This window comes from Somniosus microcephalus, chromosome 6 (assembly GCF_052327205.1).
Source record: "Somniosus microcephalus isolate GS21.2 chromosome 6, FLI_Smic_1.0, whole genome shotgun sequence".
Lineage (NCBI taxonomy): Eukaryota > Metazoa > Chordata > Chondrichthyes > Squaliformes > Somniosidae > Somniosus > Somniosus microcephalus.
The window spans coordinates 278099481-278127132 of NC_140992.1; the positions used below are offsets into that span (position 1 = coordinate 278099481).

The following is a 27652-nucleotide window of genomic DNA, read 5'->3' on the forward strand; positions in this document are numbered from 1 at the left end:
CTCTGTCCCTTCCTGTCACACTCGGCTTATTTTTACCCAAATCGCTACACTGCTCTATTGCCTTGACCTTTCTCCTTAGATTTCTAAATTTTCCCCCCCCCCCTTTTTTTTAGTTTAAAGCCCTATCTACAGCCCTAGTTATTTGATTCGCCGCCTCTTGGGACAAGCTTTGGGTCAACCATCATAACCCTTCCCTTTCTGGCTCACGTCCATTTTCCTTGCACTTACCTGTGAAACGCCTTGGCGCGATTTTTATGTAAATGCAAGTTATTGTTGGATTGAAATGGTTTCTGCTGTCAGTGTGAAATATTGGTTAGATCTGCTAACATGCAGTAATCACGTTTACACTCATTACTTGACCCTTGTCGGTTGTAATTAAGTTGGAGTGGGTGAGTGTTGCTGGAAAAAGAGCATTTATTGGCAGTGCAGGAGACATTTTCTGAAGTATTTTTCTTCTGTCTAAATGATCTGCAGGACCATGAATGGTACGAACAAGCAACAGATGTTCGGACACAACTGAAATTCTTTGAACATCTGGAGCGGCTCGAAAAACAAAGGAAGGACGATCAGGAGAGAGAAATTCTATTAAAAGCAGCAAAGGTATGGACCAATTCAGTGATAAACCAAATTGTCAGATGGCAGCAGTTTTAATGAACTCGGGCTTCCTTAGCTTTGAAATTCTCTGCTTGGATGGGTAATAGATTGTATTCTGGAATTTGCTGAAGAGATTTGCATAGGTGGCGCAGAGAGGCAGGGTGACTTAAAACTTTTTTGATTATGAGAGCGTGTTTTCAAATTTCATTTAGCCAAATCACACTGATTAACCACTGGGGTGCAGTGCTAGAATGAGCAGTGTGTTATTTGTCGTAAAATATTCTTCCAAAATTATAGTTTGTAAATTATACTCGCCATCCTTTCCATTGGGGCATTGGTTACCTAATAGAGGTTTTAAAAAATATGAAGGGCTTTGATAGGATCGACGTAGAGAAGATGTTTGCACTTGTAGGGGAATGCAAAACTAGGGGCCATCAATATAAGATAGTCACTAATAAATCCAATAGGAAATTCTTTACCCAGAGAGTGGTGAGAATGTGGAACTCGCTACCACAGGGAGTGGTTGAGGCAAATAGTATAGATACATTTACGGGGAAGCTAGATAAACACATGAGGGAGAAAGGAATAGAAGGATAGGGTGACAGGGTGAGATGAAGAGGGGTGGGAGGAGGCTCATGTGGAGCATGAACCCCAGCATGGACCTGTTGGGCCGAATGGCCTGTTTCTGTGCAGTAAAATTCTCTGTGATTCTATGAATATGTAAACGAGACATTCATGGCGGTCTTCAGCCTGAAGAACCTCCAGATTCAGCAAGAACTGAAGAATCGCAGATTGGGTTCAGATTCATACCCCGATCACCATTGATGGGGAATTGCAAATTAAAAATGGCTACCAGCCAAACAATGGTTGCATTCAGGGCATGTCCGTCTGCTTCTTTAACCAGCTGAAGCTCACACAAAGTGATGGTGAATCATTTCTGATTCGATATCCCATGATCCTCAAAAATTCAGGCAAACCTGCTTACCATGAGTGGCACATGGAAATTCAGGCAAACCTGCTTACCATGAGTGGCACATGGGGTTGGTTTGGAACTTAGCACCTGGCTGCTTTCACACGTATCAAACTGCAGTTGGATGATGGAAACAGCAGAGAAACTGCAGTTATGTCTGGGCTCAACACGTGAAGAACCGATTCTTCGGGGTGAGGGGGCTCAATGCTCTCGCAGAGCTGCAAACTAGCAGGGAATCCAAGGCTTCAGGAGCTTGGAGAAGGGAAGAGAGAGTCACCGTAAAAAGTGCTTCAGGAGGTGGGTTTGTGTGCTAGACACCGCCCCATGAGACAGCATTCCCATTTGAAGATATCCCCGGCTTTCATGTTCACAGGGTTACAAAATTCAAGGGTTAAATGAAGTAACGGAAAGGTTATTATTTTTCTCCAGTAATATTTCAAAATAGTTTTATTTGGAGAGGCCATCTGGCTTGAAGTCGCACTTGTGTGTAACAGTGTCCTTGACACCTTGTATTTTGCTCTTTGCTTGTTCTTGCTATTTTTGCTCACTGCGACTGATGAGCCAGTTGTTTTTAAACCAGCTGTTAAACCTTGTGTGTGTTTTTTCTCTCTCTCTCTCTCCTTTAACTGCCTAGAGTCGCTCCAGGCAAGAAGACCCCGAGCAAGCGAGGCTAAAACAGAAAGCTAAGGAGGTAAGGAAGACTAGAGATCGCTGCGCTTGATCTTTCAAGGCTTCGCTGATTAATTTTTCATGTTCAGGTGCTCATATCACACTAATGACAGTCGGACTCGGGAAAAGTTGTCTTTTCTTTCTCTGCCCCCCCACCAAACTATTTCTTGTCAGTTTGAAGTCACTCGTGGGACGTTAACACATTCACAAACTGGTGACCTTATAGAAGGTGATTATTTCCAGATTGTTCTATACTGGACTTAGTATTTTTGGAAGGAGGGTTATTTAATTTTTATTTCAATGTATGAAGAACCCTTTTAAGGCATTTTTAGAATCCAAATATTTTATGTTAAAAGCAACTGAATATTTCCCGAGTTTTTGTTCTCATCGAAGCGAGTGTTTAGACGCTACTTTTACAGCAATTTCTCTCGGGCGAGCCAGGGAGCTGGTGTTGGGTTTGTGTTGCCGTTTTCACTGTTTGCTCACGATTGCAAAGGTGATTATCCACCCCCCATTCAAACAGTCATGGTATTGATGGTGATAAATTTCAGTTTCTAACCCATTGGAGCAGGCTGAATGGCCTACTCTTGTTCATGTGTGTAATTTCACAGTAGTCTGTTCCTTATGTGTTCAGGCTTGTGCCTGTAGCAACTTAGGATCTGAAAAACCATGCGGTCTATCTAGCCTGTCCCCAAACCTAATCCCCTTTCAATTGCCCGCTCCCTCTTGTATCACTCCAATTTATCCTTAATTTTCCCCACACTATCTGCCCCCACTGTGCCTCAGGATAGTCCATTCTGCACGCTCACTGCCCTTTCTTTAAAGTAGCTCAGTCTGAACTCTCTGTGCTCCTGTTCGCATCAGTTTGAGCCATCGTGCCCTGGTTCCAGAGTTTGTGCCAATCTCAAACATGTTATCAGGGTTCAGTTTCTTGAGTCCTTGAATAATAAGTAGCCTGAGCCTTTTTCCTCTCCACGGTAACCAATCCCTGGCTCTTCACCCACTTCCAGATCTCAGATATCGTAAGCTCGACATCAGTTTTGTTTCATTTTCTACGATGTGTCCAATGCCTGGATATCCTTGTTGTAGTACGGTGATCAGAATTGTACCCAGTGCCCCAGGTGTGGCTGTACCAGTACCCAGTGCCCCAGGTGTGGCTGTACCAGTACTCAGTGCCCCAGGTGTGGCTGTACCAATACCCAGTGCCCCAGGTGTGGCTGTACCAGTACCCAGTGCCCCAGGTGTGGCTGTACCAGTACCCAGTGCCCCAGGTGTGGCTGTACCAGTACTCAGTGCCCCAGGTGTGGCTGTACCAATACCCAGTGCCCCAGGTGTGGCTGTACCAGTACCCAGTGCCCCAGGTGTGGCTGTACCAGTACCCAGTGCCCCAGGTGTGGCTGTACCAGTACCCAGTGCCCCAGGTGTGGCTGTACCAGTACCCAGTGCCCCAGGTGTGGCTGTACCAATACCCAGTGCCCCAGGTGTGGCTGTACCAATACCCAGTGCCCCAGGTGTGGCTGTACCAGTACCCAGTGCCCCAGGTGTGGCTGTACCAATACCCAGTGCCCCAGGTGTGGCTGTATCAGTACCCAGTGCCCCAGGTGTGGCTGTACCAATACCCAGTGCCCCAGGTGTGGCTGTACCAATACCCAGTGCCCCAGGTGTGGCTGTACCAATACCCAGTGCCCCAGGTGTGGCTGTACCAGTACCCAGTGCCCCAGGTGTGGCTGTACCAGTACCCAGTGCCCCAGGTGTGGCTGTACCAGTACCCAGTGCCCCAGGTGTGGCTGTACCAGCACCCAGTGCCCCAGGTGTGGCTGTACCAGTACCCAGTGCCCCAGGTGTGGCTGTACCAGTACCCAGTGCCCCAGGTGTGGCTGTACCAGTACCCAGTGCCCCAGGTGTGGCTGTACCAATACCCAGTGCCCCAGGTGTGGCTGTACCAGTACCCAGTGCCCCAGGTGTGGCTGTACCAGTACCCAGTGCCCCAGGTGTGGCTGTACCAATACCCAGTGCCCCAGGTGTGGCTGTACCAGCACCCAGTGCCCCAGGTGTGGCTGTACCAATACCCAGTGCCCCAGGTGTGGGTGTACCAGCACCCAGTGCCCCAGGTGTGGCTGTACCAGTACCCAGTGCCCCAGGTGTGGCTGTACCAGTACCCAGTGCCCCAGGTGTGGCTGTACCAGTACCCAGTGCCCCAGGTGTGGCTGTACCAGTACCCAGTGCCCCAGGTGTGGCTGTACCAGTACCCAGTGCCCCAGGTGTGGCTGTACCAGTACCCAGTGCCCCAGGTGTGGCTGTACCAGTACCCAGTGCCCCAGGTGTGGCTGTACCAGTACCCAGTGCCCCAGGTGTGGCTGTACCAGCACCCAGTGCCCCAGGTGTGGCTGTACCAGTACCCAGTGCCCCAGGTGTGGCTGTGCCAGTACCCAGTGCCCCAGGTGTGGCTGTACCAGTACCCAGTGCCCCAGGTGTGGCTGTACCAGTACCCAGTGCCCCAGGTGTGGCTGTACCAGCACCCAGTGCCCCAGGTGTGGCTGTACCAGTACCCAGTGCCCCAGGTGTGGCTGTACCAGTACCCAGTGCCCCAGGTGTGGCTGTACCAATACCCAGTGCCCCAGGTGTGGCTGTACCAATACCCAGTGCCCCAGGTGTTAGGGTACAGATTTATCGTCACCTCCTCAGGATTTAGACTCTGTGCCTCTGAGTAAACATTCCAAGATTCAGATCACGTTCCTTGTTGCTGCCGCACACTGTGCTGTTGGTTTCCATGAACTACCCATCTGTATTTTCCAATTCAACACGCAATTTTTGGGGGGAGGGGAGGGGAAGAGGGGCAAATACCAATTTTTTTTAAAAATTCGTTTTATGGGATGTGGGCGTTGCTGGCAAGGCCAGCATTTATTGTCCATCCCTAATTGCCCTTGAGAAGGTGGTGGTGAGCTGCCTTCTTGAACCGCTGCAGTCCGTGTGGTGAAGGTACTCCCACAGTTAAATATAACATATAATTAGCATATTAAATAATTATAGCAAAAATATAACTAGCAAAATAAAAATATGCTCCTGACTTAGTCCATTTCTTACAATCTGTTCCATTCTTATTTCTGCATTAGAAATGTATTCTCAGAGAATCATAGATACTTTGGATCAGAAGAAGGCCAGTCACCCATTGGGCTTCTGCGGGTTGCTGGCTCCACAGTGGAGCTGTTTATCTGATCCCGATTCTCTCTCCTTTCCCGGTGCACTTTAATATTTGTGCTCCAAGTGTTCATTAATTCCTTCTTGCATGTCGTGATTGATTCATCTTCACTAGCCACTTGTGGCAAATGTGTTCCACATTTGAATAAAGCGTAGCCTGAAAATATTCTTCCTAAGCTTTTAAAAGTGAATTTATCGCAGATGGTCGTAGCTGAAGAGAGTTTCCGTGTGCGTGTTATTAGAGACCACAAAGGGTTTCCAGTGTTTCCGAATCCTTTCAACAACCTGATACTGAAGACATTTCTCTGACAAAAGACTGGAGAACTAATTGAAGCCAGTGAAATGTGGCAGAGCAGTCTGCTACAGTGACAGCTGCTGCTGTGTTGCTGCTGGTGCTGAGGCACAGCCTGAAACGGAAACTTTGACTTTGTCCGATAGGTCTGAAGAGTAGAGTTCAACGTCTTAAAGGGGATAGCCCTTTCCTGAGTATTTTAAAGACAGTTCCACAGGCACCAGGCAGTCTTTAGTCCGAGAGCTCCTTCTTCAAACGTGACCCTCAGCTTTGACAGGTTATTCGTAGGAACAGGAGGAGGCCATTCAGCGCCTCGGGCCTGTTGCCCCATTCAATTATATCGTGGCTGATCTGTTCCTCAACTCCAATTACCCATTTGATTCCGTATCCCTCAATACCCTTGCCTATCAATAATCTAGCAATCTCAGTTTTGACATTTTCAATTGACCCCCAGCCTCCACAGCTTTTTGGGGGAGAGTTCCAGATTTCCACTATCCTCTGTGTGAAGAAGTGCTTCCTGACATCACCCCTGAACGGCCGGGCTCTAATTTGAAGGTTCTGCCCCCTTGTTCTGGGCTCCCCCACCAGAGGAAATGGTGCCTCTCTATCGACCCGATCGAATCCTTTAACCATGAAGGGCATCTGAGCTGAGCTCGACCTCGCCTGTTGAGGTTCGATTCCTGGGCTGAATCCAATTCTGCCCTTGCCAAACCAGCAAACATTCCAGCCAGGGTCACTCTGCAACCGTCAGGAGCAGGGACCCTTGGCGATCTAGCCCCAACCTTTCCATAGCCATGGGCACCGAGGCTAAGTGTGGCCATGGCCGAGGTTGGCTAAGTTAGCTCAAACCAGGAATTGCACCTGGGCGCTTCTAGTATGTGGCTCAGGAACACCCCGGGTGAGGTCTTCATCCGCTCTGTGACTGGGGAATCTCTGAGAATATTGTTTCAATACAGTTCAAAATTACCTTGAAACCAAAGTGCTGTGACGTGGTATAAATGTGATGCTGCCACACTCGTGTGCTGTCTGATGGATGTAAAATCACATTGTGCTGGAATGCGCACTTGTTGGGATCAAAAATGCCAAATGGGGAAATTTTCTTGTCATTAATCAGTCGTTCACCTATTTTTAGAGGAGAGGGCACTTCTATACTGTCTAAACGACTCACTTGCTGTATTTTCAGTGTTTTTCCTGACTTTCCATGTGGTCATCTTTTTATTCCTCTTTGCTGACTTGCAGGATATCTGGTGCTTTGCATGCAGCAGTCAGGAGAATAGGTTCAAATGCCAGCAGGAGTCCTTGCAAGCACTAACCGCTACCCAGTGTAGCTTGAAATCACTTATTGTGTTGCATCTGCATGCTGGCACTAACGTCACCCGAAAGCGGTGCGCTACTTCTCCCCAACGCTGCCCCAATCTCAGCAAAGTTCTCCCCTCACTGTACCAGTGTGACACTGGCTGTCCTCTGATGGGCAGTTAATACCCAGCGTGTTGCGAGACAGCCTCCATTGGGAACTGGATTGACGCTGTCCAAATGCAGCCAGCAGATCGAAGAGACTTTTATCGTATCCGTTGGGATTTGAAAGAAGGAAAGGCGCATTTACACAGCACCATTCACGACCTCGACATGTTCCAAAGGGCTTTACAGCCAATTAAGTACATTTGAAGTGGAGTCACTGTTGTAATGTGGGAAACGCGGCCGCCAATTTGTGCACAGCAAGCTCCCACAAACAGCAATGTGATAAATGACCAGATTAATTTTTTTAAATGATGTTGTTTGAGGGATAAATATTGGCCCCAGGACACCGGGGAGAGCTCCCCTGCTCTTCTTCGAAATAGTGCCATGGGGTCTTGTACCCGAGAGGGCAGACAGGGCCTCGCTTTAATGTCTCATCTGAAAGATAGCACCTGCGACCGTATCGCACTTCCTCCGTACTGCACTGCGAGTGTCAGCCTAGATTATGTTCTCGGGACTCTGGACTGGGACTTGAACCCATGACCTTCAGAGGTGAGTTCCACCAACTGCGCCACAGTTGACGCCGAGTTTCAGAGATGTCAGTCTAATGTCTAACCTGCCCAAATCTGGGCACCGCACTTTAGGAAGGATGTGAAGGCCTTAGAGAGGGTGCAGAAAAGATTTACGAGAATGATTCCAGGGATGAGGGACTTCAGTTACGTGGAGAGACTGGAGAAGCTGGGGCTGTTCTCCTTGGAGCAGAGAAGGTTGAGCGGAGATTTGATAGAGGTGTTCAAAATCATGAGGGGTCTAGACAGAGTAGATAGAGAGAAACTGTTCCCATTGGTGGAAGGGTCGAGAACCAGAGGACACAGATTTAAGGTGATTGGCAGAAGAACCAAAAGCGACACGAGGAAAAACTTTTTTACGCAGCGAGTGGTTCGGATCTGGAATGCACTGCCTGAGAGGGTGGTGGAGGCAGATTCAATCCCGGCTTTCAAAAGGGAATTGGATTAGTACCTGAAGGAAAAAAATCTGCAGGGCTACGGGGAAAGGGCGGGGGAGTGGGTCTAGCTGAAGGGCTCTTGCAGAGAGCCGGCACGGGCTCAATGGGCCAAATGGCCTCCTTCTGTGCTGTAACCATTCTATGATCAATTGATATTTCTTTTGGTGTTTTACATCTTACAAGTTCTTGGTTTAATTAATAGCACTCTCGCCTCTGGGTGAGAAGGTTGTGGGTTCAACTCCGCTCCCAGACTTGAGCGCCTAATCTAGACTGACACCTCAGTGAGAGAGTGCTGCACTGATTTTTGGATGGGACATTAAACCACGGTGCCATCGTCCTGCTGAGGGGGACCTGAAAGATCCCATGGTACTTTTTCAAAAAAGACCACAGGGTTCTGGTGCCCCAGTCAATATTCCCTCTCTTTTTTTGGGCCCATTCAAAATCCACACATACGCAGTTTTTGTATATAAAAGTTGACTCACTGGCTGCGCCAGACCAGACCGCACTGGCTGCGCCAGACCAGACCGCTGTGCCTGCGCCAGACCAGACCGCTGTGCCTGCGCCAGACCAGACCGCTGTGCCTGCGCCAGACCAGACCGCTGTGCCTGCGCCAGACCAGACCGCTGTGCCTGCGCCAGACCAGACCGCTGTGCCTGCGCCAGACCAGACCGCTGTGCCTGCGCCAGACCAGACCGCTGTGCCTGCGCCAGACCAGACCGCTGTGCAGCCGTGCAGCATAAAGGGAACATTGGTCCCAGTCAACATTCCTTCTTCAACCAACAGCACCAAGATTACCTGCTCATTAAGCCATTTGCTGTTTGTGGGACCTTACTGTGTGGAAATTGACTGCCATATTTTCCAACACAGCGTCTGCACTTCAAAATTAATCTATTGGCCGTTGATTGCTTCGTGATGTCCTGACGATATGATAATCCATGATAATCCTTTGTTTCTCTACACCTGCTGTACTTGCCTGAGATGTGAGACACATGCTGACTCATCCAACAAAAATACTTTGTCCTGCTCTCAAACAGCAGCTCCCTGAGTACAGTGACCGTTCAGCCACCACAGGAACATACTCAGGAGTTGTACACAACTCTGGCTACAGACGTGAGAGGGTTGCATCCCTTTCCCAGTGTTTACTGATCATGTTTTAGATTTGATACTGAGCCTTGCGTCAGTTAAAACTACACCAGACACAAGTGGAGTGTTGCCTTTTGCCCCTTTCTAGAGTATCACTTTCTTTTTGATCATTCCTAAATTGAATGGTACTTTGCTGGAGGAGTGAGTTCATATTCTTTATTTTTCCTCGGGTAGAAATTTACAAACGGACTTGCATGAAAAATAACTGTTTAATGGAAATGATGTCAGGTTTTAAGCCAATAGCTCCAGGGTTAGGACATGTGGCTGCTCACTAGCATCAGGTGTTGGAGCCCTGTTCAATATGATCAGTCACATAATGGTACAGCGTTGGATCCCCATTCAAAGCATCCATTCACTGACAGAGAGTTGGACTCTCGTTCTAAACACACAGTTACTAATGGTAGAGCTTTGAGTAGATTGGGCCGAGATTGAGTAGATTGGGCCTATACTCTCTGGGATTTAGAAGAATGAGAGGTGATCTCTTTGATACATATAAGATTCTGAGGGGGATTGCCAGGGTAGATGCTGAGAAGTTGTTTCTCCTGGCTGGCAAATCTAGAACTAGGGGGCATAGTCTCAGGATAAGGGGTCGGCCATTTAAGAGTGAGATGAGGAGGAAATGATTCACCCAGAGGGTTGTGACTCTTCGGAATTCTCTACCCCATAGGGCTGCGGATGCTGAATCGTTGAGTATATTCAGGGCTGAGATAGATAGATTTTTGGACTCCAGGGGAATCAAAGGATCTGGGGATCGGGCGGGAAAGTGGAGTTGAGGTCGAAGATCAGCCATGACCTGATTGAATGGCGGAGCAGGCTCGAGGGGCCGTATGGCCGACTCCTGCTCCTAATTCTTATGTTCTTACAGCACCCAGTCATTAACAGAGTGTTTGGGCCCCACTTCAGAGCGCCCACACACCGATACTGGAGCATTGGGTCCCCCATTCAGTCCTTTCAGTAACAGCAGCTCCTCGATTGGAAGGGTCCACACACTGACCATACAGACAGCCCAGCCCGCTCACTCTCCAGGAAGGCATTGTGTGCTCATGCTTAACTAGAAAGAACTGGAAGAAACTAACTTAAATGAAAATTAGATGCAAGGAAAACACTTGCCTGTCGACCCCATGTGAATTTCATGCGTCAAACCTGGAAATTGGAACATCATCCTAACCTTTGGTCAATTAAAGTGAGAAAATTTCCCTTCCTTTAGTACTGAAGTGAAAGAACTATTAATGCCCGGTCCAACGTGATAGAATGATATTGCCTTTAGTACAATAAGACGTTTTAAAATGTAGTCTATAGATCATAATGGAGAATGTCCTGCTGGAGTGAAGCCCCCTGTTGTTCAGCCATATTGTGTACATTGATGATTTATTTAAATCACAGTCGATCTGAGCATCAGTGATTTGTCACATCTTAAAAAGAATGATCTCTTTGGAGGGGCCCAGCAGCAATTGTTTTTTTTTTGAAGTTTCTTTTTCTTTCTTTACTCTTTGGTCTCCGCAGAAAGAAGCCTTGTTTGAGAGGATTGGCTTTAGTAACATATTAGTACCGTGTTGTCCATTGTATTATATTGACCACTAGCCGCAGGTGGCTAACTGGCAATCCAGACATGGCTAATTGTATTTCTGATTCACAAATAAATAAGTAATAGATACAGTCGTTGGGCATGTGATCTTGAAGCTCTTATTCGCACGTGGTATGCATGTGAACTTTCACCTTTTTGTGCATTTCTTGGTAAAATGGTACGGCGAAAAGCAGTGTGCGCGAGTGCTTTTTTTGATCCTTGAGTTTTTTTGATGTTGCCACAGAATAGTGGTAGATGTTTGGTGAGTAAATGTAGACGCATGAAGAACATTTACCTGTATTGTGTGTAAGGCGTTTTCAACTAAAATGAGTGCGTGTGGCCATAACAGTGTCACCGTAGCCTCACCTGTGGCTAGTTAACAATTTCTATTGGACAACACTGTCACAGGATACATCACACACCAGCCAATTGCTGTTCACTGTATGATCCCCTTCTTATTTGCTCTTAATTGATCAGCTCAAATTATTCCCATCTGTTATCACCAGTGCCTTGCCCTACATTATAGAGCATAAAGGCACTGAAGGTGGATTGCTTCAGCAGATTCCACGGGGAGATGGATAGTTTCTTGGCAACAGAAGTGATGGAGGGGTCTGAGAAATGTAGTGTAGGATGGCACTCCTTGAAGTTTGGCATCAGCCAGATGATCACAGTGGTCTTTTCTGGTCCTGTACATTCCCATGTGGCTACGGTGCTCTCATTCAAACACAACCCAAGCTTGCAAGGGCAGCCTCTATAACTGTACTGCTGGGTGCTTCTCACCATTCAAGGGCGCACAGTATGAATGTTTCATGCTCTCACTTTACGCAGCACTGAATTTCCAGTGGGAAAGTTGCTGAAGCTGTGCCCCCTTGAGTATTTGATGTGCCTGCCATTCGACTTCACTACAGATGATCTCCTCCTCCCGAGCGGTCAAGCTCCCTGCCTCTGCTCTCCATCTTCCCTTCAGCTTGGCGCAGTTGGTAGCACACTGAGCTCTGAGTCAGAAGTTCGCAACTTCAAGCCCCACTCATGGGTTTGAGCATGTAATCCAGCTTGACACTTCAGTGCAGTACTGAGAGAGTGCTGCAGTCAGGGTTTAAGCCGGCCATGTTCTGTAGGTGGTCCAAGGTGGTCTAAGCGGTCAACCGGATACGGGGTTTAAAGCTCTGCTCGGAGTCCAAGAGAATGCTGAGGTTGTGACTCAGCCCGAGCTTTACTGAATTGGCATCAGAGACAAGTAGGTGATGGTGGGAATAGAACAGGATGGCCTAAGGTTTGCCAGTTTGAGTTGTGGGAAGTTACAGGACTTGATGTCCAACATGCTATCAGATCGAACAGCAGCAGCCTTGGAGTCGGTGTTAATGGAGAGAGGTAGGGCTGGACATCAGGAGTTGGCCATCTGTTATACCACTCTGAACACCCAGGAAACTTGCCCCATGTGTCGTCTCCCAGCCACAGTGTGTTTATTTTTGGATGTATTGTCGAGGTAGTACTATGTGGAGGTGCTCCAGGCACCAGTTCAGTGTCTTTTTTTGGTGTGTCTTGTGATCATGATCTGCCGAGTTTAAGGATTTGTGTCTGACAGATTGGCAGCTGCTTGCAAATCCTGCCTCACTCATCCTTTGTCCTTTGCCACCTGTCTAATTGACATCCTGCTTTAATAATCTTTAGTCCACATAGTCATTATGTTACTGATCTGCAACCGCTGCAGTTTCTGAATCGTTATTTTTGCTGGTTTTAACAATGGTTTTAGTTTAAGATTACATTGTCCACATTTGCTCTATATAACTTTCATTCCCAGATCTCCTAACTCTTACACCCTTCATTTGTGCCTCATGGTGTTGTTTCCTGACTACATGCATCTCTCGATCATTCTTACTCATAATCCTCATGCAAATCAATGAGGCTAATCGTTTTCCCTCAGTTCTATATCGTCCCATGAAATTGTAACTTATGCTGAGACACTGTTACAAGTGACCTGTCTTCATTTCCAAGTCTAGAGAGTGTTGACAGTCTACTGAACTATGGAGGGGCATCGCAGCTGAGCCTGGCCCTGTCCTCTCTTGATATGTACGCGTAATGAATGGGAGCGGGAACCCTGGCAGATTTTTCTGAGTAATAATGAATGGTAAGCCCGTTCAGGCAGTCTAGCCGATACTGAGGAGCAGTAAATACTAACCAGCATTTTGACCTGACGACCCAATTCCTTGAAAATGTCCCACCCGCTGATTTTGAGAATGTTCTGTCCCCTGGAGATCCCCTATTGCTGCTCCCTCTGCTGAAGGCACAAAGCTCTTACGGGATAACACAAGAAGCAGGGCTGAAACTCTGCAGATTGTGTATGCGTTAAATGTCTCTCAATCTGGGTGTGGGGTGCTTTTGGCAATATTGTGGAATTTCTATACCCCTGTGACCTCGAGGTCTTCCTGGTCTTCTTTGGCTTCTAAGGGCCAATTAATCTGTTTTCTTGTGATGGTGGTGGAGGGAGGAATGTTGGCCCAGTCGCTGGGAGAACTCCCTGCTCTTCAAATAGTGCTGTAGGACCTAATGTTTACCTGAACAGATGGACAGGGTCTCTGTTTTATGACTCACCTAAAGAACGGCATCTCCAACAATGCAGCACTTCCTCAGTACTGCCCTGGAGTGTCAGCCTATATTATGTGCTCACACCCTGGGGTGGGGTTTGAACCCATGACCTGATTCAGAAGACACCAACTGGGCCAAGCTACTACAGCAGCAAGGATTCTGCGCTGTAGACTTGCACCCATCAAGAACCGCATTGAGACTGCGCAAAGCCCATTTCAAGTAGGACCTTCTAGCCACTGGATAGCAGTGAGCCGTTCATCTACTGCTTGAAGATAACTACGACTGGTGGTGCAAATAGGTGTAAGTACCAAATCAAACGTTCGCCAACTCCCTCAGGCAGGCGTGGCAAAAACCCTGAGATTGAGGATAAATATTCATACACGTTATTGGACTAGTAATCTAGAGGCTTGCACTAATAATCTAGAGAATTGAGATCAAATCCCACAATGGCAGTTTGAAAATTTGAAATAAGTTTTTTTTTAAAATCTGGAAATAAAAAGTTGATTTCAGTAAAAGTGACTGTGAAGCTGTCGGATTGTCGTAAAAACCCAGCTGGTTCACTGATGTCCTTCAGGGAAGGAAACCTGCCATCCTCACCCGGTTTGGGCCTAGATGTGACTCCAGTCTGACACCAATGTGGTTGACTCTTAACTGCCCCTCTGATATGGCCCAGCGAGACGCTCAGTTGCATCAAACCCACGACTGGACTGCAGCAGTTCAAGGAGAAGGCCCACCACCCATCTTCTCGGGGCAACTCGGAATGGGTAATAAATGCTGGCCTACACTGGTCTCCTTGGCTGAGCTGGATCCGCTGTGTGTTTGTGAACCAGAAAAAGAATTGGATCCTGCTCCTGCTGCAGTAAGCATGCCGGGGATCTTCCTCCTGTTGGCGTAACAGTTAAGAAAACGTTTCGAAAATAAACACAGATAATTTAAAGGCTGAACTGAGAAACAACAGCTGCAAGGCTACTGCTGGAGTCTGTACACTCTCCCTCAGAAATTCATTTATCCAAACAGTGTTTTGATTTTGTAGTAGAACCCTTTGGAAAATAAGAATTACCATTTAATCAGCATTAGATGTAGCTTTGAAAGAAAGGCTTGCATTTATATCGGGGCTTACCACATCTCAAGCCTCTCTTAAGTGCTTCACGTATAATGAATTACCTTTTGAAGTGCATTGATTGTTCTGTAGGCATATGTGGTGCTATTCATTGCACGGCAAGTCCCATAGACGGCAGAGAGCTCAATTACCAATAAATCTGTTTTTTTGGTAGTGTTGGGTGGAGAGGAAATGTTGGTTGGGAGACCGCCTTTATTATCTTTAAATAGGTCTTACCCGAGGGAAAAAACTACTTGACCTCGTCCTCGCCAATCTACCTGTCGCAGATGCATCTGTCCATGACAGTATTGGTAGCAGTGACCACCGCACAGTCATTGTGGAGACGAAGACCTGTCTTCACACTGAGGACACCCTCCATCATGTTGTGTGGCACTACCACTGTGCTAAATGGGATAGATTCAGAACAGATCTAGCAGCTCAAAACCGGGCATCCATGAGGCGCTGTGGGCCATCAACAGCAGCACAATTGTATTCCACCACAATCTGTAACCTCATGGCCCGGCATATCCCTCACTCTAGCATTACCATCAAACAAGGGGACCAACCCTGGTTCAATAAGGAGTGTAGAAGAGCATGCCAGGAGCAGCACCAGGCGTACCTAAAGATGAGGTGCCAACCTGGGGAAGCTGCAACACAGGACTACATGCATGCTATACAGCGGAAGCAGCATGCTATAGACAGAGCTAAGCGATCCCACAATCAACGGATCAGATCAAAGCTCTGCAGTCCTGCCACATCCAGTCGTGAATGGTGGTGCACAATTAAACAACTAACGGGAGGAGGAGGCGCCATGAATATCCTCATCCTCAATGATGGTGGAGCCCAGCACGAGTGCAAAAGACAAGGCTGAAGCGTTTGCAACCATCTTCAGCCAGAAGTGCCGAATGGATGATCCATATCGGCCTCCTCCTGAGGTTCTCATCATCACAGAAGCCAGATTTCAGCCAATTCGATTCACTCCACATGATATCGAGAAACAGCTCAGCACACTGGATACAGCAAACGCTATGGGCCCCGACAACATCCCGGCTGTCGTGCTGAAGACTTGTGCTCCAGAACTAGCCGCACCTCTCGCCAAGTTGTTCCAGTACAGCGACAACACTGGCATCTACCCGACAATGTGGAAAACTGCTCAGGTATGTCCTGTGCACAAAAAGCAGGACAAATCCAATCCGGCCAATTACTACCTCATCAGTCTACTCTCAACCATCAGCAAAGTGATGGAAGGTGTTGTCGACAGCTCATTCAAGCGGCACTTATTCACCAATAACATGCTCACCGATGCTCAGTTTGGGTTCTGCCAGGACCACTCGGCTCCAGACCTCCTTACAGCCTTGGTCCAAACATGGACAAAAGAGCTGAATTCCAGAGGTGAGGTGAGAGTGACTGCCCTTGACATCAAGGCAGCATTTGACCGAGTGTGCCATCAAGGAGCCCTAGTAAAACTGAAGTCAATGGGATCGGGGGGAAAACACTCCACTGGCTGGAGTCATACCTAGCACAAAGGAAGATGGTTGTGGTTTTTGGAGGTCAATCATCTCAGCCCCAGGACATCGCTGCAGGAGTTCCTCAGGGCAGTGTCCTCGGCCCAACCATCTTCAGCTGCTTCATCAATGACCTTCCCTCCATCATTAGGTCAGAAGTGGGGATGTTCGCTGATGACTGCACAGTGTTCAGTTCCATTCGCAACTCCTCAGATAATGAAGCAGTCCATGCCCGAATGCAGCAAGACTTGGGTGACATTCAGACTTGGGCTGATAAGTGGCAAGTAAGATTCACACCACACAAGTGCCAGGCAATGATATCTCCAACAAGAGCGAGTCTAACCACCGCCCCTTGACATTCAACAGCATTACCATCGCTGAATCCCCCACCATCAACATCCTGGGGGTCACCATTGACCAGAACCTTAACTGGATCAGCCACGTAAATACTGAGGCCACAAGAGCAGGTTAGAGGCTGGGTATTCTGCCGCGCGTGTCTCACCTCCTGACTCCCCAAAGCTTTTCCACCATCTACAAGGCACAAGTAAGGAGTGTGATGGAATACTCTCCACTTGCCTGGATGAGTGCAGCTCCAACAACAAAAGAAGCTCGACACCATCCAGGACAAAGCAGCCCGCTTGATTGGCACCCCATCCACCACCTTAAACATTCACTCCCTCCACCACCGGCGTACCGTGGCTGCAGTGTGTACCATCTACAAGATGCACTGCAGCAACTCGCCAAGGCTTCTTCGGCAGCACCTCCCAAACCCGCGACCTCTTCCACCTAGAAAGACGAGGGCAGCAGACGCATGGGAACACCACCACCTCCAAGTTCCCCTCCAAGTCACACACCATCCTGACTTGGAAGTATATCCCCGTTCCTTCATCGTCGCTGGGTCAAAATCCTGGAACTCCCTCCCTAACAGCACTGTGGGAGTACCTTCACCACACGGACTGCAGCGGTTCAAGAAGAAAGCTCACCACCACCTTCTCAAGGGCAACTAGGGATGGGCAAGTGATGCTTGCCTTGCCCACATCCCAGGAATGAATAAAAAAAAGCAGTCTGTTGGACCCTTAATGTCTCACCAGGACAGCAGCTCTGATAATGCACACACTTCCTTAGTGCTACGCTAAAGTGTTCGCTTAGATTATGGACTCAAACTCGTATATTGGGCATAATCCAACATTTAGAAATGGATCTCATTCAAGTATTTTCAAAAAAGCCCATGTAAATTCAGAAAGATGAAAAATTCACGATTGCCCAATTTTAAAGTAGCTCCGCTCTCCTGTTAAGTCTGTTCTTGGGGTCATTTTCTTCTGGTTATTAAGGCAAATGATGCGCCTGAAGAATGGAATGTGTTTCTCTTTTTTTGGCATCTGGTTACAGCTTTGAGCAGACCAGGGCAGGTACAACATTGGTTAGATACAGAGTAAAGCTCCCTCTACACTGTCCCATCAAACACTCCCAGGGCAGGTACAGCACGGGTTAGATACAGAGTAAAGCTCCCTCTACACTGCCCCATCAAACACTCCCAGGGCAGGTACAGCACGGGTTAGATACAGAGTAAAGCTCCCTCTACACTGTCCCATCAAACACTCCCAGGGCAGGTACAGCACGGGTTAGATACAGAGTAAAGCTCCCTCTACACTGCCCCATCAAACACTCCCAGGGCAGGTACAGCACGGGTTAGATACAGAGTAAAGCTCCCTCTACACTGTCCCATCAAACACTCCCAGGGCAGGTACAGCACGGGTTAGATACAGAGTAAAGCTCCCTCTACACTGTCCCATCAAACACTCCCAGGGCAGGTACAGCACGGGTTAGATACAGAGTAAAGCTCCCTCTACACTGTCCCATCAGACACTCCCAGGGCAGGTACAGCACAGGTTAGATACAGAGTAAAGCTCCCTCTACACTGTCCCATCAAACACTCCCAGGGCAGGTACAGCACGGGTTAGATACAGAGTAAAGCTCCCTCTACACTGGCCCATCAAACACTCCCAGGGCAGGTACAGCACGGGTTAGATACAGAGTAAAGATTCTGCACTACTATGTGCTTGAACCCAATTTCAGAAGAGCTTGCCCTACTGCACCAGTGTGGCATTTCAGTTTCGAGATCAGCCATTCTGATGGCTTGTCTGTGTGAGACTGACAATTTGGTAACAATTAGTCATGAATTACAGGTAGTAAACCTGCATCAATAAGAAACTGGATTGACATTGATCTCATGGGTGCCTTACAGGCATGGGAGATGAGAAACTTTCACCTACTTAATCCAGCCTCTCTCTCCAGTATTTGGTCTCCAAGATGAAGTATAGTGTGCGGACATTATACCAGCCGGTCCCAATTCAATTTATCTATTAATAATCAAATGCTAATGCAATGTTTTCAGTCCTCTCAGTGTTGTACAGTATCTAATGTCATTATATTGTGAGTGAAATAAAACTGGTTAAACTTGAAATGAAAATAGCACGAGTCATAGAGAGAGGATGCAGCAGAAGGCTTTCAGAAGGATTTAGATCGGTTAGACAATTGGGCATTCACGTGGCAAATTATATTAAAAATAGAGAAATGTGAAGTATTGCAAATTGGTTAAAGACACGTAGAGCAAGAATATCGAATGGGTTTGAATTGGCCCCGAGGGGCTTGAGTGAAAGTAGACTCACAGCTCACCGTCCTGTGTGGAGAAGCAATGAATGAAATGTAATATACATAAGGTGAAAATATATAGTGCCTTACACCTGCTCAGGACATTCCACAGAGGTTCACAGTCAATGACGGACTTTTGAAGTGCAGTCACTGTTGTTATGTAGGCAAACATAGCAGCCAGTTTATGCACAGCAAGATCTCACAAACAGCAAGTGAAATGTGAATGACCAGTTAATCTGTCTTTGGAGGTGTTGATGGAGACATGAAGGTTGCCTTGGACACTGAGAGAACTTCTTGCTCTTGGAAATTTATCGTCTCCTCCAGGGATTCAGTATTCTCTCTGTACTGCATTGACATTTCAACCCAGATTATGCGCTCAGGTCTGTGGCGATGCTTGGACCCGTGACCTTCTGACTTGAGCAGAGCAGTGAAATATCAGCCCACACGGATTCTGCTGAGATTTTCCATATGCAACTGGTAGATTTAACTTCCAGTACTGTGTACAGGTTTGATGACAGAGGCAAAACAAGATCTTTAAGCAGTGAGAGAAGAGAACATCAAAGAGATGAGTTAAGAGGAACATTCAGAGCATCTTAAGCTCCTCCGTCTGGAAAATAGGTTGAAGGGGGATGCCATGGAAGTATATAAAATATTAAATGTTACAGGTAAGGTAAACTAATGATCTGGACGAGGGAATTGGATGTAATATCTCCAAATTTGCAGATGACACAAAGCTGGGCGGGAGGGTAAGCTGTGAGGAGGATGTCGTGAAACTCCAGTACGATTTGGACAGGTTGGGTGATTGGGCAGAAACATGGCAAATGCACGAAAATGTCGATAAATGTGAGGTTATCCACTTTGGTGGCAAAAACAGGAAGGCAGATTATTATTTGAATGGCAATAGATTGGGAGAAGGGGAAGTGCAAAGAGACCTGGGTGTTCTTGTACACCAGTCGCTGAAGGTAAGCATGCAGGTGCAGCAGGCGGTTAAGAAGGCAAATGGTATGTTGGCCTTCGTAGCAAGAGGGTTCGAGTACAGGAACAAGGATGTCTTGCTACAGTTGTACAGGGCCTTGGTGAGACCACATCTTGAGTATTGTGTGCAGTTTTGGTCGCCTTACCTGAGGAAGGACGTTCTTGCCATGGAAGGAGTGCAGCGAAGATTCACCAGGCTGATACCTGGGATGGCAGGAATGACGTATGAGGAGAGATTGTGTCGATTGGGCTTATACTCACTGGAGTTTAGAAGATTGAGAGGGGATCTCATCGAAACCTATAAAATTCTGTCAGACCTGGACAGACTAGATGCAGGAAGGATGTTTCTGATGGCCGGGGAGTCCAGAACCAGGGGTCATAGTCTAAGGATAAGGGGTAAGCCATTTAGGACTGAAATGAGGAGGAATTTCTTCACCCAGAGAGTGGTGAACCTGTGGAATTCTCTGCCACAGAGGGTGGTGGAGGCCAGTTCATTAATTATATTCAAGAAAGAGTTGGTTATATTTCTTAAGGCTAAAGGGATCAAGGGATATGGGGAGAAGGCAGGGACAGGGTACTGAATTTGGATGATCAGCCATGATCTCATTGAATGGTGGAGCAGGCTCGAAGGGCCGAATGGCCTACTCCTGCTCCTATCTTCTATGTTTCTATGTCTATGTTTCTAGAACATTACTTCAAAGTCACTCAGAAAGGCAGGAGCTGGGACATGAATCAAAGCAAGGAGAAGTGGATTTAAAACTGGTATCAGCAAAAGCTCCAGTCAGAATGATGAATGTTTGGAATATACCACCGTGCGAGATAATAGAGACCTGTTGTTGAAAATATATCAGATGTCACGATGGGAGAGTTAGTATACCAGGGGGATCATCCAACATTTCCAATGTTCTTGAAAGTTGATGAAGAAATTCCAACTACCCATAGGAAAACTAAATCAGACAAAGGTTGTCGTCTAAACTGGGAGTGCAGCGTAGGTTTTCCAGAATGAGGAGAGATTACACAAATTAGAGTTGCATTTCCCGGGAATTTAGACCGTTAAGGGGTGATTCAATTGAATTTTTCAAGATATTAAGGGGAGCTGATAGGGTAGATCGACACTATTTCTGCTGGTTGGGGATTCTTGGACTAGGGGATGTAGTCTAACAATTAGAGCCAGGCCTTTCAGGAGTGAAGTTAGGAAACAGTTCCACACGCAAAGGGTGGTAGACGTTTGGAACACAATTCCGCAAACAGCAGTTGATGCGAGATCAGTTGTTAATTTTAAATCTGAGATTGATAGATTTTTGTTAACCTAAGATATTACGGTATATGGAGTTAGATCACAGATCAGCTATGATCTCATTAAATGGCGGAACAGGCTCGAGGGGCTAAATGGCCCACTCCTGTTCCTATGTTCCTCAAATATTTTAAAACAAAGCTCAATTAATGAATCGTCTGGTAACTTGAGGTATCTTGAGGCAGCAGAACTGTCAGAACTGACTGTGGCATTTGTGTTACATCTCCTGCCCATCATGATATTTATTCCTTCACACCCATGTCTGTCGGAGATTATTTTCTGAACTTTTGATAACTGCTTTTCCAGCCTGGAATGAGGGTGATGCTGTGCACTGCCTATTGGTCACCCGGAATGTAGTGTTGTGGGAGGGGGAAGAAGGAAGATGCATTATGGAGAAGGGTTTGAAGACACAGAAGTGTGAACATATCTTGTGATCGCACAATCCATAATTTGCCTGTGAATATATTTGCACACAGCATTTTTTAAAATGATGTTGACACATTTAACAAGGCAACAGCTTGGGCAGGGTAAGTGAGAATTGGTATTTCACAGCACCGAGTTGTCTTAAAGTTACATTTCTTTCAACTTGGATTGGACGGACATCTCTATCCCACAATTCTTTTTCAACTAACTTTGCACAGGCTGCGACTGAACCTGAGACGTTCTGGTCCAAGTGATTTGAAGTGCAGCACTAGATTCTCCCATTGAACTGCGGGGGAACTTGGTGAACAGGATGGTGTTTGGAGAGAGGGCACTGCAGCAGCTGCTTCAAGCCTTCCTTGTCTCAGAACATAAAAGAATTGTTGCCAAGACTTTCGTCAGTGGCACACATTCGCTTCTCTCCGTTTCCTGCTCCCCAGTTTTCTCCCCTCCTCTCTGTGCCTTCAGCTGCCTCGGTCCTAAGCTCTGGAATTCCTTCCCCAAACCTCTTCGTCTCTCCCAATGTTCCCTGTAATTATTTTTATTAGTGCGCGGGCCCTTTAACTGGCTGCACGGCCTATTCAAATCTTCGCGGTTATTCCCATTGAAAAGCCAGTGAGCGTCCTGCGCGGGACCTCCAGACTGCTGCGCGGCTGCACCGCTTAACGGGAACGTTGCTCTCCACCTCTCTCTCCTCCTCTAAGACACTGCTTAAAACATACCTCTAGACCAAGCTTTTGGTCCCCTGTCCTAATGCCACCTTTGTCTCGGAGTCAATCATTGTCTGATAACTCTCCTGTGAATCACCGCGGGACATTTCCCGAAGGTTAAAGGCGCTATATAAATGTAAGTTGTTGTTGTTGTACTGACCCTTGCTGGACTGCAGTTTTCCAGGCCGTGGCTCCTCTTCAGTAATTCACACAAGTGGCCATTCTTCATGTGTAAACCGAGATGTTGAGACAATGGGCTATGTGATCGTGGAAGTCATTCATCTTATTGCTATTTGTGGGGCTATGCTGGCACAGATCGGTCTGTCACTTTATTGATGTTGCAGTGGCTGCAATTCAAAATTAATGTGTGTAAAGTGTATTTGAAAGGCACGTTATAAAGTGGAAATTTTTCACTCGCCATGGAGAACTGTCATTTTCACCCCACAACAGCCCCCCACCCACAAACCATTACCGTGGGTTATAGTAGTGTAGTCATTATGTTACTGGACTAATTATCCAGAGGCCTGGACGAGTAATCTTTATAGTTATGCTAAACCTATATAAAACACTAGTTCGGCCCCAGCTGGAGTATTGTGTCCATTTCTGGGCATCGCACGTTAGGAAGGATGTGAAGGCTTTGGGGAGGGTTCAGAAGAGATTTACTGGATTGGTTCCAGTGATGAGGGATTACAGTTACGTGGATAGACGAGAGGCGCTGGGGTTGTTTTTCTTGGAGCAGAGAAGGCTAAGAGGAGATTCGATAGAATTTTGGTTTTAAATCATGAAAGATTTAGATAAAGTAAATAGAAACTGTTTCCAGTGACTGAAGGGCTGATAACCAGAGGGCACAGATTTAAGGTGATTGGCAAAAGAACCAGGGGCGACACGAGGAAAAACTTTTTTACTCAGCGAGTGGTTAGGATTTGGAATGCACTGCCTGATAGGGTGGTGGAGGCAGATTCAACAGTAGCCTTCAGAAGGCAATTGGATAAATACTTGACTGCCCATTAAAGTGGCCACTCAGTTGTATCAAATCGTTACATGCATCTGTTCAAGACCACCCATCACCTCCTCGGTTCAAGTAGGGATGGACAATAAATGCAGGCCTTTTCAGCGACGCCCACATCATGAGAATCAATTTTTTAAAAATGGGGTGTTGCTTGACAACTGGGGCATGAGTTCATGCCAATCTAGAATTGCCGGATCCAAAAGAATTCAGTATTAATAGGCTTGCATTTATCAGATGTTTCAGAATGGCTTCAGGACACGGTATTGAAGTACAGTTACTGCTATACAGGGAAATGAGGAAGCCAGTGTTAACCCAGCAGGGTCGAGCTAACAGCAGTTCGATGAATGACCAGCGTATCTGTATGTTTTATTGGTAATGATGGCTTTGGGTACAATGTTGGCCAGGGCACGGCGAGAACTCGCTGCTCTTTGCATTATATGATGGACCTCCTGCCTTCAGCGGACGAGACAGATAGGGCTTTAGTTCAGTGTCGTAACCCAGGGATAGCATCTCCAACTGTGCATCACACTCGGTAACCCAGCCGTTAATGACATTTCTCAGCTTGGACACCTCTTGATTGATTTTCCGGGTGGGGAAGGCTCCTGGTTTGTGGGTTTCACCCCAGTGTCTCATTGGTACTGGTGCTGCTCCCTGGTAAAGGGTGAGATGTGAAATGCTGTCTAGTCACAGGTGTCGGAGTTGGTGATCTGAAATCTGCGACAAAGGATTCTTTTTTAATAGATGGAGGAGTGCTACACATTGAACTATTCCTGCACACATTTACAAGCTTTTGAATAAACTTGGAAATTTATGTCCTTTTAAAAAAATAATAATAATTTTGAAAAGAAAAAGAAAGACTTGGATTTCTACAGCTCCTTTCACGGCCACTGGATGTCCTAAAGCCAATTAAGTACTTTTTGAAGTGCAGTCACTGTTGTAATGAAGGAAACACGTGCAGCTAGCTCCCACAATCTGCAGTGTGATAAATGAGCAGATAATCTGTTTCAGTGATGTTGATTGAGAGATAAATATTGGCCAGAATACCGGGGAGAACTCCCCTGCTCTTCTTCAAAATAGTGCCGTAGGATCTTTTATGTCTACCTGAGATGGCAGACAGGGCCTTGGCTTAATATCCCATCCGAATGACGGCACCTCCGACAGTGCGGCACTCCCTCAGTACTGCTCCTCCGACAGTGCAGCACTCCCTCAGTACTGCCCCTCCGACAGTGCGGCACTCCCTCAGTACTGCCCCTCTGACAGTGCGGCACTCCCTCAGTACTACCCCTCCGACAGTGCGGCGCTCCCTCAGTACTGCCCCTCCGACAGTGCGGCACTCCCTCAGTACTGACCCTCTGACAGTGCGGCACTCCCTCAGTACTGCCCCTCCGACAGTGCGGCGCTCCCTCAGTACCGCCCCTCCGACAGTGCGGCGCTCCCTCAGTACCGCCCCTCCGACAGTGCGGCGCTCCCTCAGTACTGCTCCTCTGACAGTGCGGCGCTCCCTCAGTACTGCCCCTCCGACAGTGCGGCGCTCCCTCAGTACTGCCCCTCCGACAGTGCGGCACTCCCTCAGTACTGACCCTCCGACAATGCGGCACTCCCTCAGTACTGCCCCTCCGACAGTGCGGCGCTCCCTCAGTACTGCCCCTCCGACAGTGCGGCACTCCCTCAGTACTGCCCCTCCGACAGTGCAGCACTCCCTCAGTACTGCCCCTCCGACAGTGCAGCACTCCCTCAGTACTGCTCCTCCGACAGTGCAGCACTCCCTCAGTACTGCCCCTCCGACAGTGCGGCACTCCCTCAGTACTGCCCCTCCGACAGTGCAGCGCTCCCTCAGTACTGCCCCTCCGACAGTGCGGTGCTCCCTCTGTACTGCCCCTCCAACAGTGCGGCACTCCCTCAGCACTGACCCTCCGACAGTGCGGCACTCCCTCAGTACTGCACTTTCAAAGCTTGATTTGCTGATGGTTGTTGTGGTGGAATGTCGAGGTGACGGTCGTATGAGGGTTTGGCCAAAGTCACCATTGGCGGAAGTAGGCCTCCATCCTCTGTAAATCACTGGTCAGGGTCTCCTCGATGATGGACAGATTCATGTTTTGCGTGGCCAAGGCAATGTCTTCAGCATATACGAGCTTGCGGGACTCTGTTTCGGGCAGGTCACTGGTGTAAGCGTTGAATAACATGGGTGCCAGGACAGAACCCTGTGGGAGTCCGTTGCAATGTCCTATATCTGCTCTTCTGGGTGCCAGTGTACACACAGAAGCGTCGGTTGCTAAGCATGGAGTTGAGAAGATGGATCGTTGTTCTGCAGAGTAAAATGGTGGAGAGCTTGAAAAGCAGTCCATGCTTCCATACTGTGTCCTACGCCGCTGAGTCTCCTTGCGGTGCAGAGGTAAACCGTGCCAATAACCCCATCTATTTAGGAGTCGCGCTTGATCGCACCCTGTCCTTTCCACAGCATCTCCAGAACCTTGGGAAGAAACTAAAGAATAGGGTCAGCTTGATCCAGAAACTGGCCGGATCCACATGGGGAGCAGACGCTCAAACCCTCCATACGGCAGCACTCGCCCTGGTGTACTCTACAGCGGAGTACTGCTCTCCGGCATGGCTATCAAGTCCGCCTGTCAAATCCGTTGATGTCCAGTTGAATTTTATTATGAGAATTATCAAAGTGCGCTTTTATCGACACCAACAGCTTGGCTGCCTGTGCATGCAAACATCACACCACCACACCTACTCCGTGAATATGCAGTCTCCAGAGAATACAACCGCTATACCAGCAAAGACATGCCGATCCAGGCCAACTTGAACAACCTACTACCAACCCCTCTCAAATCTAGACGGCCATTTTGGACCGTTGCTGAAGCCCTTCAGTGATCTCTCCTCAGCCTTGATGACCGATGGCGAAATGCATGGAAGAACATAGAAGCGTAGAAACATAGAAGATAGGAGCAGGAGTAGGCCATTCGGCCCCTCGAGCCTGCTCCGCCATTCAATGCGATCATGGCTGATCATCCAAATTCAGTACCCTGTCCCTGCTTTCTCCCCATACCCCTTGATCCCTTTAGCCTTAAGAAATATATCCAACTCCTTCTTGAATATATTTAATGAATTGGCCTCTACTGCCTTCTGCGGTAGAGAATTCCACAGGTTCACCACTCTCTGGGTGAAGAAATTCCTCCTCATTTCTGTCCTAAATGGCTTACCCCTTATCCTTAGACTGTGACCTCTGGTTCTGGACTCCCCGACCATCGGGAACATCCTTCCAGCATCTAGTCTGTCCAGTCCTGTCAGAATTTTATAAGTTTCAATGAGATCCCCTCTCATTCTTCTAAACTCCAGCGAGCACAAGCCCAATCGACCCAATCTCTCCTCATACGTCATTCCTGCCATCCCAGGTATCAGCCTGGTGAATCTTCGCTGAACTCCTTCCATGGCAAGAACATCCTTCCTCAGATCAGGCGACCAAAACTGCACACAATACTCAAGATGTGGTCTCACCAAGGCCCTGTACAACTGCAGCAAGACATCCTTGTTCCTGTACTCAAACCCTCTCGCTACGAAGGCCAACATGCCTTTTGCCTTCTTAACCGCCTGCCGCACCTGCATGCTTACCTTCAGCGACTGGTGCACAAGGACACCCAGGTCTTGTTGCACTTCCCCTTCTCCCAATCTATTGCCATTCAGATAATAATCTGCCTTCCTGTTTTTGACACCAAATTGGATAACCTCACATTTATCCACATTATAGTGCATCTGCCATGCTTCTGCCCAATCACCCAACCTGTCCAAATCATCCTGGACTATGACATACGGAATGGATTCCTTATAGAGGAGCCCACAGTACAACCTGAAAGGATCAACCGGTCCTCGCAAACAGTGGACAACCATCAGCTGCCTCAGAACCGGTCATGGCAGATGCTGCCACCTTCTCCACAGATGGAAGATTAAAGCATCCCCATCATGTGATTGTGGAGCTCCTGATCAGACCCTGGAGCACATCATTGAGCACTGCCCACAGAGGAAATTCACAGGCAGCCTACAAGATATCCCCGCTGTTACACCGGAACTTTGACCCGGATATCTGACTTAAATATTGACAATTGATTTGCTTAGCTACTGCCATACGAAAGAAGTAGCAGCACTGCACAGGAGCGTTAGCCTAGATTTTTGTACTCGAGTCTCTGGAGTGGGACTTGAACCCACGACCTCTGACTTGGAGGCGAAGGTACTACCCACTGAGACACGGCTGACACTGAGCGTAATGGGGTGCCTATGTGTAGCAATAAAACTTTAGTCTTGAAATGCTTGATTAAAGTCATTAAATCTCGCCCCCTCTCTCCCCCTCTCTCTCCCCCCTCTCTCTCCCCCTCTCCCTCCCCTCTCCCTCTCTCCCTCCCCCCTCCCTCTCTCCCTCCCCCCTCGCTCCCTTTTCCCCCTCTCTCCCTCTCCCCCTCTCTCCCCCCTCCCCCTCTCTCTCTCCCCCCTCTCTCCCTCCCCCTCTCCCCCCT

General features: G+C 47.8%; 1 protein-coding gene across 2 annotated transcripts in view; it reads left to right on the forward strand.

Annotated features, from left to right (window-relative positions):
- LOC147116754 (transcription initiation factor TFIID subunit 4) overlaps positions 1–27652 on the forward strand; it is a 508321-nt gene that overhangs the window by 272817 nt on the left and 207852 nt on the right. For both annotated transcript variants that reach the window (XM_085991896.1, XM_085991897.1), the window contains 2 exons: positions 475–600; positions 2199–2255. In XM_085991896.1, coding sequence (XP_085848022.1) covers positions 475–600; positions 2199–2255 — 183 coding nt within the window. The remainder of the gene's footprint in view (positions 1–474; positions 601–2198; positions 2256–27652) is intronic.